The sequence below is a fragment of the Narcine bancroftii genome, chromosome 4 (assembly GCF_036971445.1).
Source record: "Narcine bancroftii isolate sNarBan1 chromosome 4, sNarBan1.hap1, whole genome shotgun sequence".
In the NCBI taxonomy this organism is placed as follows: Eukaryota; Metazoa; Chordata; class Chondrichthyes; order Torpediniformes; family Narcinidae; genus Narcine; species Narcine bancroftii.
Genome location: NC_091472.1, coordinates 14,901,179 through 14,915,692, shown reverse-complemented (window position 1 = coordinate 14,915,692; position 14,514 = coordinate 14,901,179). Strand labels below are relative to the sequence as shown.

Genomic DNA, 14,514 nt, shown 5'->3' with positions numbered 1-14,514 from the left:
TCCAATACCTGTTTAGGTATTATGTAATTATAATGAGAAAAGGCCCCGGTCTGATTTTGAGGTACATTAACGGCAATGGTGAGATGGAGATCCAACCAAAAGAACTGGAGTATTGCTGATCTAACTCATTTTTTGAACTGTCCTAATTTATTTCATATCTGAACCCTGCAATCTATCAAATCCCAAAGGCCCACCAACTGCGAAATGCTGAGACTTATTTTCATCCAATCCTAAACAGCCTTTTTGTCCTGAGACTCCGACTACTGGGACTAAGCTCCTCAGCTAGAAGAAATATTTCCCTGTATCCAGCCCTGCAAATTTGTTTCTCCAATCTTTAAATACAACAATATTGTTATATACATTGTACAATGTGCATATGCACCAAAATTCTTGCTTGCTGCCTGTACCCAATGATGCTCCATGCTTTGAATTATTCCTTTCTATAGCCGCTTTCAGGTGGAATAGCTGGGAGAATGCGGCTCCAGAGCCAGCTGCAGGTGTGTATGAAGCCGCATTCAGGTGGCAGTGCTGAAGGCGCTGTTCTGGCACCTGAAAGGTCCACAGCGGGGAGAGGCGCTGCAGAGGATACGCCGGCTCCTGTCAACTCTGGTCGTAGTCCCACCCACTTTCAGGTGCCAAGGGGGAGCGCTCGGAAGCAGAGGATACACCTACCCAAGGAGGGTTGGGTAAATACTCCTTGGGTCAGGGTTCTCTGCTTTCAAGTGGCCTCCCAACAGTCGCATTCGGGTATTTTAGGCGGCTTTACGTTGGGGTATCCTGGCCACATGAAAGCGGGTTATGTAGGAAGTTAAAAGAAGTTATTTTGTTTCATTCTATTAGAATTTTAAAAAAAAGTTACTGAGAAGGTACTTACAGTGTGAAATTCAGATTCATATTTATTGTCAGAACACATACATGACACCCCATACAACCCTGAGATTCTTCTTCCTGCGGGCCGGGCAGAATTATCACTTATTGGTGGTACAAGCAAAACTGCACAATGGGCACCTGTAAACAAATAAACAAATGTAAACTTCCCACTGTGCAATAAAGAGAAGAGAAAAATATTGACACTAACTTGTTGGTAATTGATTCGGCATGTTCTTCAAACAGAGAGATAAGTTGACCACAAGGCCAGAGGTAGAATGGTGAACCTTCGACAGCATAAGTTGACCACAAGGTCAGAGGCGGAATGGTGAACCTTCGACAGCATAAGTTGACCACAAGGCCAGAGGCGGAATGGTGAACCTTCGACAGCATAAGTTGACCACAAGGCCAGAGGCGGAATGGTGAACCTTCGACAGCATAAGTTGACCACAAGGCCAGAGGCGGAATGGTGAACCTTCGACAGCAATTTTCACTGAGCATAAATGGGTCAGTTATTTGCATTTTAATAGTGACAAGCAAATCTTGAGCATATTTCCCAGGAAATTCTGTTCCAATTTAAATAAGACAATATCCTTTATGGCTGGACATAAAGATGCAGGATTTTTCAGTCCCTTGAACATAAGATCATGGCTGTTCTGTAACCTAAATGAATATACCCACTTTTTTCCTATTTCCCTTAACACTACGATTACCAAAATTTAAGATTAACAATTGGGCTGGCATCAAAGCCTTTGTGGAAGAGAGTTTGAAATTTATACAACTCTGCCTGTAGAAGTGTTTCCTGGATTCTGAAAGACCTGGCTCTAATTTTAGGCTAAGCCCTGTGGGTCCTGGATTCCAAAACAAGGGAACATCAGCAAAGCCACCTACCCCCCCCCCCCAACCCCCACCCCTGCCCCCACCTCCAGCCAGTGGAACAAACTAAATTGGTAATAAAGGACGAGAAATTAGTGGGAATTCCTTGGTTTTTTTTTTAATGAAGCTGTTTGATAAAGTTCCAAACTTGAAATCAGATCAAGGAATGAAATATGACAATATTGGTGACTCAGCTTTCACTTCAGGCATTCTTTGATGTTACAATATGTATTAATTATGTGGGAACAAGAATGTGAAGTTGGTTAGTCCCACAGGCCATAATTTTTTCTATGTTACATCCAGATGTAGCTTGAATGGAGTTCATCATAAAAACATCATTAAAGCCAGTTCCTTAGTTTCACTTGGTTTCAATTGCTCATCCCCAACTGTCCTTGAGATGTCACTGACGTGAAGATACTCCCAAGCAGTTGTTGGGAATTTTATTTCCAGGTTTTAGACCCAGCAACATGGAAGGAAAAATAATCCTTCAAGATTGGATGCAAGTCAGTGGGACTAGGCAGAAAAAGGGTTTGCACAGACTAGGGGCCAAAGGGGCCCGTTTCTGTACTGTAATGTTCTATGGTTCTAAGTTGGTGTGAGACTTGGAAGAACAAGCAGGTAGTCATGTTTCCAGGTACCTGCTGCTTTTGTCCTTCTACATGGCAGAAATGATTGGCTCAGATGTTGTTGAGAAAAGTTTGCTCCTATCAAGCATACTATTTTACCCCAGAAGAGATATTAGCAAATGTGCTTATAGAAGGCACCTCAATTTTTTTTTATTTTTCACACTATAAACCATACTGACCAAAATACATTGACATTTTTTCTCTTGAATATATAGTGTCATTTTCTCCCCTTTTTTCCCCCTCCCTTCCCTCCCTCCCTCCCCCTTCCCATTTATTTAAAGTTCAATCTATAAGATACATTAAACCCGTTAAACAATGTCGTCACTTAATAAAAATAAACAGAAATTTTTGTCCTTTACTTTTTTACACTGAGTCAGTTCATTTCGTTGTCTTCTCCTTCTGTCATTTTAAGTGGTGGAGGTCCGTGGTAGGATTTCTCTATTGTATTTCATGTACGGTTCCCATATTTGTCCGAATATTGTGATATTATTTTTTAAATTGTTATTTTTTCTAATGGAATACATTTATTTATTTCTATGTACCATTGCATTTTTTTGCTACAGCTAGGGCTATCATAACAAATCTTTTTTGTGCTCCATCTAAATCAAGTCCAAATTCTTTATTTCTTATATTACTTAGAAGGAAGATCTCTGGGTTTTTTGGTATATTGCTTTTTGTGATTTTTGCACCTCAATTGAGGGAATTAATGAAAGAATCATGTTGTTTTCAACCAGACTCCAATCATGGTTGTATGAACTATAGCTGGAACACTAACACACAGTTTGAATGAGAAATATATCAGATGGGCAATAAATGTCAACTGTGACATCAAAGCTTATTTGTCTTTGGGGTTATTATCATAAATGGGGACTTGCAGTGCACAAATTATCCTGTTTCCTACATTACAGTGAGGTACGGTTGCTGTAGAGAAATGGATCAGAGGTCAATCCACAGGGCCATAAGAGTGGCAGTGAGGATCATTGGAGGCTCCCTTCCCCCCTCCCCCTCATTGAAGTGATCAACTGGGATAGTTTTCACTGTGGACCCTTTCCACCCCATCTTTCAGCTTCTCCCATTGGGGGAGATACAGGAGTATCAGAGCTAGCACCACCAGGCTGAGGAACAAGCTTCTTGCCATGGGCAGTGAGAATGCTGAACGACCAAAGGACAAGCTGCTCACACGAACCATCCAAGACTCACATACGCACAAAGCAATGTTTATTTATTGCTTTGTACATATAAAGACTTGTCCTGCATATGTATTGTTTGTCTGGTTGTGTGTCTGCATGTTTTCCATCGAGGGATGGAGAATGCTGCTTTGTTGGGTGGTACTTGTACAATCAGATGATAATAAACGTGACTTGACTTAATTGCAATGCACATAAAACAATTCTTTGGCTTCGTTAGATCTTCCAAATAAGCCAACATATGACTTTGTGTTCCCTATGCCATAGGTGCTCTGTGATTAGTAAGGGATTGCTTCAGATGGGATATGGCTGGAAATAAAAAGTTTGAAAACCACTGCTTTAATCGTATCTAATTGACTTGTTATGTGCACGGTTTCGTACCTCCAAAAAGAAATGGGCCATTGACAATTTTCCTCAAGCAAAATATTTCAGTAACAATTGAGTTGAGAGTAGTGGTTCTCAACCTTCCCTTCCCACCCACATCCCACCTTAAGCAATCCCTTACTGATCACAGAGCACCTATGGCATAGGAAATACTTGAAGTGGTGTGTGAGTGGAAAGAAAAAAGTTGAGAACCACTGTTTTTGAGTGAGAATTGTACCTAATAACAAATGAACAGGAATACCAAAATATATAAGCAGGATGAAAGAACTGTGGCTCCAACTCGATCCTTTTGACACACACATCATGTACCTTATCGAGGTGAAGCAATGGACACATCTGAGCAAGGAGAGAAATATTAACCAAATTCTATCATGTTGACAATTCTTGTTATCAGACAGAGAGGAATCATTTATAGAATTAATCAGTTCAAGGATTCATCTGCTGTTGTTGTGAATGCTTTTGGGTCCAATAACCACAAAATAATATTTTACTTAAATGTTCACCACAGGGAAGATGCCTTCAAAATCTAGCTGGTGCTCTGCACAACCCAGAAAAATATTTTGAGGCTTACCTCTTTGTTGTGAAGTGTGGCATGGCCTAGATTGGTTATCTTGTGTAAATCCATAGTGGTTACAGATAAAGAGCCACACAAATTCAGTGCTGTAATTTGCTCTATTGCTTTTGTCTATGTAGCAACTCGATGCAAATTTCACAGGGGCAAGAAAGAAGAGCGAAGGTTTTCGAGCCGATTGAAGGCATTGGGATTCATCTGAGCCACTTATTCTTTTTCATAGCACTTCAGATAAATATCTACTGAAATCTGGAACCTGCTGAGAGCCAGATGGTAGGTTTCCAAGTCCAGAGATCCAGAATACTACACAAGGTGAAGGTACAACCTACTGAAAACCATCTCCCGGGCGAAATGGAGATTCTGGATGAGAATGAAAACAACAGGATACCCAACTTGTAGCAGGGTCTAAATGCTAAAAACCCAAACCTAGTGAAGTAGGAGATAGCGAAGCTTCACTCCCAAGTGCCTTCCATGCCAGATTTGTGCGCCAGAACAAGGATGAACAACGCACCCACACTGTGTCCCCAAAGATCCTTCATTGTCAGTATCCAAGGATGATGTTACGTGCTGTTTTCAGGAGAGGGAATTGAACAAAAGCATCCAATCTGGACAGAGTACCCGGGCTGAGAACTGAACACGTGCTGACCAACGGCCAATGTATTCACAGATATCTTCAACATCTTATTCTGACAGGATGTGGTAGCAATTGTAGTAGGGCCCAAGAACAATGTGGTAATCTGCCTAAATGTCTATCAACCAGTGATGTTCAATCCACAGAGATGAAAAGTTTTGAGAGGCTGGTGTTGAAGCATATCAGTTTGAGAGAGGACATGGATCCGTTCCAATTTGCCTACCACAGTAACAGGTCTAGAACAGATGCCACCTCACTGGCTCCACACAAAACCCTTGAGCAGCAAAGATGCTCTTTATCGACTATAGTTTGGCATTCAACAACATCATCCCCTCAGAATTAATCAGCAAATTCCAAGGCCTGGGCCTCAATACTCCACTGTGTAATTGGTTCCTGGATTTCCTAACCTCCAGACCACAATCAGTGAGGATTGGCAAGAACACCTCCTCCACAATCTCCATCAGTACTGGAGCAATGCAGGGTTGCATTCTTAGCCCCCTGCTCTACTTGCTTTACACCCATGTCTGCATTGTTCAGCATGACAGCACCATTTACAAATTTGCTGATGACATCACCATAGTGGGCTGTAGAAAAAAGGGCAACGAAACAGCACACAGGAAGATCGAAAACTTGGCTGAATTGTGTACTAACAACAATCTCTCACTCAATGTCACTAAGACCAAGGAGATGATTGTAGACTTTAGGAAACAAAAGCCTGAGGTATATGATCCAGTGATCATTGGGGTTTCCGAGTTGGAGAAGGTGAGCAAATTTAAATTCCTGTGTTACGTACTAGACCAGCAGCAATAGAAATTCACCAAGACAATGGTATCTTAAAACAATAAATGTTATTAATAACTATTAACAGCATAACATTTCCTACTTAACTCTAACTGAACTTCACTATGTGCAAGTAAGTGTGTGTGTGTGTGTGTGTGTGGGTGGGTGGGGCAAAACCCAACCCAATACAGTTTAGGCTTAATTCTAAAGAGATGGTTTTAAAGGTCAGTCTCAGAAAGCTTTTGTGTTGAAACTCAGTCTTTACTGCTGTTCAAATGATTATGGAGTAAGTGTGAGGCATCAGACTTCTCAAAACTCATAAATTTCCTGTAGAGTTGTTTTCAAAGAATTGTTTCTTCATACAAATGATTTTCCTCTCTTGCATGGAAATTTCAGAACTAATTTTTCTGAAATCCACAATAATTTCACAAACCCAGGCAAGGGTTTCATGAAGTAGCCATGAAGAAGTGGTCATGATGAATCTGTCCTCTTTTCAAAGAGGCAGTTGAAGTGGCAGAATTTTTCAAAACCACTTTTTCACTTTTCCTCCTTTTCGTAAGGAGAACACAACCAGTCCTCCTTCTCCAAAGGATTGTTACTGGATTTCAATCCTATGTGACTTACAGGTCAAGCACCTTCTGGTTTCAAAATGTCTCTGTTTCAGTGATATGTTCTCTGAAAATGACTTTAAACATGTGACTTGGCATCATTGCTGTCTTTGAAGTTTCATCTCTTCCAAAAGTATGAGTGGATATGACTCCAAGTTGTCTGCTGAGACCAGCCAGCAGAATGGTTGTGCGTGCACACAGATGCTTCTGAGCAAAAACCTATTGTTTTCAGTTTTCAATGGCAAACAGTCATAAGATTTTCATGACTGCTTACAGCTTTGAATTAGCAGTCACACTGTCTCTTTAAGCAAACAGGCTTCCAGCAGAACAATGAATAAGCAAACAAACGGTCTCCGAGATCTGCCAGCTGCCATTTCAAAGGACTCTCTGAGTGTAATTATGTGCATCTATAAGTGTGCCCCCAAATCCAACCCACAAAATAACTTTACAAAGAAATATATATTTTATTACTGAATATTAATAATAACACAATTCTGTCTCACCCATAAGCGAACTTTGGACATTGCTAATCAGGAATAGTGTCATAGCTGCGGAAAGAAAGGATGTTGTGGAGGGATCATCTACTGTTAGTAGGGTTGGAAGAACAAACAGGAAGGGAGTGATCAGTCTATTTCAAGTATTCTGTAGGCCCTCCAATAGCCACTGGGCCACTGAGGAGCAGATAAGTAGGCAGATTTTGAAAAGATTCAAAACCAGCAGCTGTTGATATGGAGACCTAATTCCCAAATACCGGCTAGCACCTCCTTTGAATGAAAGGAATAGATGGGGTAGAATTTGTGATGTGAGCCCAAGAAGGATTTCTGACAATTTGTGGACATGCTAACGAGGCGAGAGGCCATACTGGAACTATTACTTGGTTACGAACCTGGTCGGTTAAGGGACATCTTGCTGGGTGAGCATTTCAGAGCATCATCAGACCTGTAATCGTCCATATATAACCATATACGACCATATTAAACCATATACGACCATATTAAACCATATACGACCATATTAAACCATATACGACCATATTAAACCATATACGACCATATTAAACCATATACGACCATATTAAACCATATACGACCATATTAAACCATATACGACCATATTAAACCATATACGACCATATTAAACCATATACGACCATATTAAACCATATACGACCATATTAAACCATATACGACCATATTAAACCATATACGACCATATTAAACCATATACGACCATATTAAACCATATACGACCATATTAAACCATATACGACCATATTAAACCATATACGACCATATTAAACCATATACGACCATATTAAACCATATATGACCATATATGACATATAACCATATATAACACAAAACTCAAAACGGTCAACCAGTTTACCTATCTCGGCTGCACCATTTCATCAGATGCAAGGATCGACAATGAGATAGACAACAGACTCGCCAAGGCAAATAGCGCCTTTGGAAGACTACACAAAAGAGTCTGGAAAAACAACCAACTGAAAAACCTCACAAAGATAAGCGTATACAGAGCCGTTGTCATACCCACACTCCTGTTCGGCTCCGAATCACGGGTCATCTACCGGCACCACCTACGGCTCCTAGAACGCTTCCACCAGCGTTGTCTCCGCTCCATCCTCAACATCCATTGGAGCGCTCACACCCCTAACGTCGAAGTACTCGAGATGGCAGAGGTCAACAGCATCGAGTCCACGCTGCTGAAGATCCAGCTGCGCTGGGTGGGTCACGTCTCCAGAATGGAGGACCATCGCCTTCCCAAGATCGTGTTATATGGCGAGCTCTCCACTGGCCACCGTGACAGAGGTGCACCAAAGAAAAGGTACAAGGACTGCCTAAAGGTGCCCGATGGAGATGTGGGGGTGCTCCCAGAATCACAGTGTGGCTTTCGCGCAAATAGAGGAACTACTGACATGGTCTTTGCCCTCAGACAGCTCCAAGAAAAGTGCAGAGAACAAAACAAAGGACTCTACATCACCTTTGTTGACCTCACCAAAGCCTTCGACACCGTGAGCAGGAAAGGGCTTTGGCAAATACTAGAGCGCATCGGATGTCGCCCAAAGTTCCTCAACATGATTATCCAACTGCACGAAAACCAACAAGGTCGGGTCAGATACAGCAATGAGCTCTCTGAACCCTTCTCCATTAACAATGGCGTGAAGCAAGGCTGTGTTCTCGCACCAACCCTCTTTTCAATCTTCTTCAGCATGATGCTGAACCAAGCCATGAAAGACCCCAACAATGAAGACGCTGTTTACATCCGGTACCGCACGGATGGCAGTCTCTTCAATCTGAGGCGCCTGCAAGCTCACACCAAGACACAAGAGAAACTTGTCCGTGAACTACTCTTTGCAGACGATTCCGCTTTAGTTGCCCATTCAGAGCCAGCTCTTCAGCGCTTGACGTCCTGCTTTGCGGAAACTGCCAAAATGTTTGGCCTGGAAGTCAGCCTGAAGAAAACTGAGGTCCTCCATCAGCCAGCTCCCCACCATGACCATATATAACCACATATAACCATATATGACCATATATAACCATATATGACCATATATGACCATATAAGACCATATACAACCATATGTAACCATGTAACCATATATATATATATAACCAGATGTAACCAGATTTAACCATATGTAACCATATAACCATATATATGACCATATATTACCATATACAACCATATATGACCACATATGACCAAATATATAACCACATATGATCATATATTACTATATATTTGGCTTGGCTTTGCAGACGAAGATTTATGGAGGGGTAAATGTCCACGTCAGCTGCAGGCTCGTTTGTGGCTGACAAGTCTGATGTGGGACAGGCAGACACGGTTGCAGGGGAAAATTGGTTGGTTGGGGTTGGGTGTTGTGTTTTTCCTCCTTTTTCTTTTGTCAGTGAGGTGGGCTCTGCGGTCTTCTTCAAAGGAGGTTGCTGCCCGCCAAACTGTGAGGCGCCAAGATGCACGGTTTGAGGCGATATCAGCCCACTGGCGGTGGTCAATGTGGGACAGGCACCAAGAGATTTCTTTAGGCAGTCCTTATACTTCTTCTTTGGTGCACCTCTGTCACGGTGGCCAGTGGAGAGCTCACCATATAACACGATCTTGGGAAGGCGATAGTCCTCATTCTGGAGACGTGACCTACCCAACGCAGTTGGATCTTCAGCAGCATGGATTCGATGCTGTCAGCCTCTGTCATCTCGAGTACCTCGATGTTAGGGATGAAGGCGCTCCAATGAATGTTGAGGATGGAGCGGAGACAACACTGGTGGAAGCGTTCTAGGAGCCGTATGTGATGCCGGTAGAGGACCCATGATTCGGAGCCGAACAGGAGTGTGGGTATGACAACAGCTCTGTATACGCTAATCTTTGTGAGGTTTACAGCTCTGTATACGCTAATCTTTGTGAGGTTTTTCAGTTGGTAGTTTTTCCAGACTCTTTTGTGTAGTCTTCCAAAGGCGCTATTTGCCTTGGCAAGTCTGTTGTCTATCTCATCGATCCTTGCATCCGATGAAATGGTGCAGCCGAGATAGGTAAACTGGTTGACCGTTTTGAGTGCCCAATGGAGATGTGGGGGGGTTGGTAGTCATGGTGGGGAGCTGGCTGATGGATGACCTCAGTTTTCTTCAGGCTGACTTCTCGGCCAAACATTTTGGCAGTTTCCGCAAAACAGGACATCAAGCGCTGAAGAGCTGGCTCTGAATGGGCATTTAAAGCAGCATCGTCTGCAAAGAGTAGTTCTCAGACAAGTTGCTCTTGTGTCTTGGTGTGAGCTTGCAGGCGCCTCAGATTGAAGAGACTGCCATCCGTGACCATATGTAACCATTACCATATATGACCATATACAACCACATATAACCATATATGACCATATATGACCACATATGACCTGAGTCTTTGCCGACACGAGCGTTGAAGTCGCCAAGGATGACAACCTTGTCGGCTGTAGGGGTGCATTGAATGAGGTTGCGCAGATCAGTGTAGAACTTGTCCTTTTCTGCTGGTTCCGCCTGGAGGGTTGGAGCATAGACACTGATGAGGGTGATGCGATGCTTTTTTTGGAGGGGGAGTCGCATGGACATGATCCGGTCCGAGTGGCCTGTCAGGAGGTTTTCGAGTTTGGAGGCAATGGAGTTCTTGACCATGAAGCCTACACCAGATAGGCGTCGTTCATCCATAGGCTTGCCAGACCAGTAGAGTGTGTAGCCCACGCCGCTTTCTTGGAGGCTGCCTACATCTGCAAGGCGGACTTCACTGAGAGCGGCTATGTCGATGTCAAGTCTGAGGAGTTCATGTGCGATGAGGGCAGACCGACGTTCAGGTAGGTGGCTGTCAGCCTTGTCTAGCATGGTTCTGATGTTCCAGCATGCTAGCTTGAGTTTGTGAGCATTTTTGAGGGGGAGGACGTGGATGGGGAGGACGTGGACATGTCCTCGGGCCTGCTCAGAGGAGCTTTTAGGTGGAGTGCAGTGTGCGCAGTGCTGGCCCCACCCTTTACACCCATGGTTTTTGTGCCGTGGCCAAGCAAGCTGGGACGTGGCAGTGAGGTCCTTGGGTCATAGGTTTTATATCGGAGTGGTCTTCTCCTATGCAAGTTTCTTACCCGGGCTGGAGGGGCCTGCCTCCCCTCCTAGGTCGGACCATACCTGGTCGCAAATCACCTGTGGACATGGCCTAGGTAAGTTTAATTGGGTTCTCTAACTACCTCTTAGGTAGGTCAGGGACCCGGTTGGATTCTGACGGGGTTGACCGAGTCACACCCTTTCTTACTGTTGTGTAACTGGGGTGTAACTGGAAGGCAGCGGCGGCCCCGGCCCCAGTCCGAGCAGAAGGTAGGCGGCGGCGGCCCCGATCAGGGCAAAAGCGAGGGGGAGGCGGCAGCCCCGGCCTCGGTAGAGTGAGGCAGGCGGGAGGCCCCGGTCCGGGCAGAAGCGAGGGGGAGGCGGTGGCCCCGGCCTCGGCAGAGCGAAGCAGGCAGAGGCCTCAGTCTGGGCAGAAAGAAGGAGGCGGTGGCCCTGGTCCGGGCACAGGGAAAGCAGCGGCGGCCCCGGCCCTGGTCCAGGCAGAGGGTAGGCAGCGGCGGCCCCGATCCAGGAAAAAGCGAGGGGTAGGCAGCGGCCCCGGCCTCGGTAGCCACATATAACCACATATAACCATATATAACCACATATAACCATATATAACCACTTACAGAGAACAGGTCAGTTCGGCCCTACTAGTCCATGCCATAACAAATCCCCACCCTCCTAGTCCCACTGACCAGCACCCGGTCCATAGCCCTCCAGTCCTCTCCTATCCATGTAACTATCCAATTTTTCCTTAAATGTAACCAATAATCCCGCCTTGACCACGTCTGTCGGAAGCTCACTCCACATCCCTACCACCCTTTGCGTAAAGAAATTTCCCCTCATGTTCCCCTTATAATTTTCCCCCTTCAATCTTAAACCATGCCCTCTAGTTTGAATCTCCCCCACTCTTAATTGAAAAAGCCTATCCACGTTTACTCTGTCTGTCCCTTTTAAAATCTTAAACACCTCTATCAAGTCCCCTCTCAATCTTCTACGCTCCAGAGAAAAAAGGCCCAGTCTGCACAACCTTTCCCTCTAACTTGAAATCCTGTCAACATTCTCGTGAACCTTCTCTGCACTCTCTCTATTTTGTTTATATCTTTCCTATAATTTGGTGACCAAAACTGTACACAGTACTCCAAATTTGGCCTCACCAATGCCTTGTACAATTTCATCATAACCTCCCTACTCTTGAATTCAATACTCCGATTTATGAAGGCCAACATTCCAAATGCCTTCTTCACCACAACATCTACCTGAGTATCAGCCTTGAGGGTGTACTATTTACCATCACTCCTAAATCCCTTTGTGGCTCTGCACATCTCAATAGCCTACCATTTAATGCATATGACCTATTTAGATTTGCCTTCCCAAAATGTAACACCTCACACTTATCTGTATTAAATTCCATCAGCCATTTCTCAGCCCACACCTCCAGCCTTCCTAAATCACCTTTTTAATCTACTGTAATCTTCCTCACTGTCCACAACACCACCAATCTTTGTATCATCCGCAAACTTGCTTAACCAATTCTCCACCCCTACTTCCAGATCGTTAATATATATAACAAACAGTAGTGGATCCAGGACCGATCCCTGAGGAACTCCACTAGTCACCGGCCTCCAATTGGACAAACTATTTTCTACCACTACTCTCTGACACCTCCCATTCAACCATTTCACTACCTACTTATTTATACCTAATGCCTCCACCTTTTTTCCTAACCTCCTGTGGGGAACTTTGTCAAAAGCTTTACTAAAGTCTAAATAGACAACATCCACAGCTTTCCCTTCATCGACCTTTTTTGTAACCCCCTCGAAAAACTCAATCAAGTTTGTCAAGCATGATCTACCCCTGACAAAACCATGCTGATTACTCCCTAGCAATCCCTGTACCTCCAAATATTTGTAAATACCATCCCTCAGAACACTTTCCATCAACTTGCCCACCACAGACGTCAGACTCACGGGCCTATAATTCCCAGATTCAAATTATTGAGAATGTGAACAAGTGGGGACTCATCATCCATCCCCGCCCCACTAATCACACCCTGCAGTCTGTAAACGATGCAGTTATTACTAATCATTTTTTTTCTGTCCATTAACAATCTTCAATACCCCAACCACATGTAATCCTAAGTTTGTTCAATAATCACGTGTGCTAGTCATTGACATCCTGAAATAAACCACATCCACTGATTCCCCTTTTAGCTATTCAGTGCATTACAACCTCAAAAAATCATTAGGTTTATTCAACATTTATATATATATATATAGTCAACTCTCCAATCCTATAATTATTTCCTAAGTACTCTGTTACTACATCTTTAAATAATAAGTTCTAGCATTTTTCCTATTTCTGTTGACAGGGTAATTGGTCTTTAGTTTCCCATTTTCACTCCCCTTGTTTTCCACATGCTTTTCATTAATTCTTCAAAACTGGGTTCCTCTTTTGGGAGAAAGAATTCATACTACTCAAATGTTCAAGTCCTAAACAATGTCTGGTACTTGGAAAGATTGTGATGGCAGCCACACTTCATCTCCAGGAAAGGAGCATTCCTGTCATAAGCTGGATCCTCTGCTCAAGAGGGGAGTAAGATTTGAATTCATAACTTTCAGACTCAGAAGATAAGTACTATCGACTGAGACACAAGTTGGAGATACAAGTGGTGTTTATTAATATTTGAACATATAACTCTACATCATGTGTCACAAAGCAATTTTTAGTTCCTGTGACCAATATTCCAAAGTTAATTTATGAGATATTGACAAAGCCTGCATTCTTAATTATCCTTGAGTAGTTCTTGAACCTTTGGAGTTCAGATGACAATAATACTACAGTGCTGTTTTACAGGGAATTTTGTTATGTTGACCCAATGAATAGAACAATCTGTTCTGTAGCTGAAATTGCCCTGTAAAATTATTCAAAAAATGTATTATCTACCCTGTCATGCACTTTATAATTATCAAACCAACTTGAGCAATATATTTATAATTGAAAGTGGGAACTTTTCCATGCCCTCGTTATCTTAGATGGGACTGACTAAGAGCTTGGGAGATGAAGGAACCCTAGATTGATTCCTGTTTCAGACCATTTTATCAACCATACCCAATGAGTTGCATCCCAAGACACGAGCTGGGTTTACTTATCTGTTTATGTGCTGCAATTTGTAATTAATTCTTGATTTAAAAAACAGGTATATATCGGTGTTTCTGCCTAGAAATTCACAAGAGTCAGTGGTACCAAAGCCCAGTGTATCATGCGCTGTCAGTGAGATCCAGTTCTACTTCAATGTTATCATTGATATTTAGCCTATTTAGTGGTATGGGGCTGGGGATTGCTCTTAGCAATCAACTTTCATCAGCTTGCCTCATCAGCTCTGA

The 14,514-nt window shown here is 43.2% G+C and overlaps 1 protein-coding gene across 8 annotated transcripts in view; it reads right to left on the bottom strand.

Moving 5' to 3' along the window:
• Positions 1-878: 878 nt before the first annotated feature.
• Positions 879-14,514, bottom strand: part of LOC138760342 (endoplasmic reticulum membrane-associated RNA degradation protein-like) — a 157,987-nt gene continuing 144,351 nt past the window's right edge. For all 8 annotated transcript variants that reach the window (XM_069930796.1, XM_069930795.1, XM_069930800.1 and 5 more), the window contains one exon: positions 879-1,008. In XM_069930796.1, coding sequence (XP_069786897.1) covers positions 969-1,008 — 40 coding nt within the window. In that variant the 3' untranslated portion in view covers positions 879-968. The remainder of the gene's footprint in view (positions 1,009-14,514) is intronic.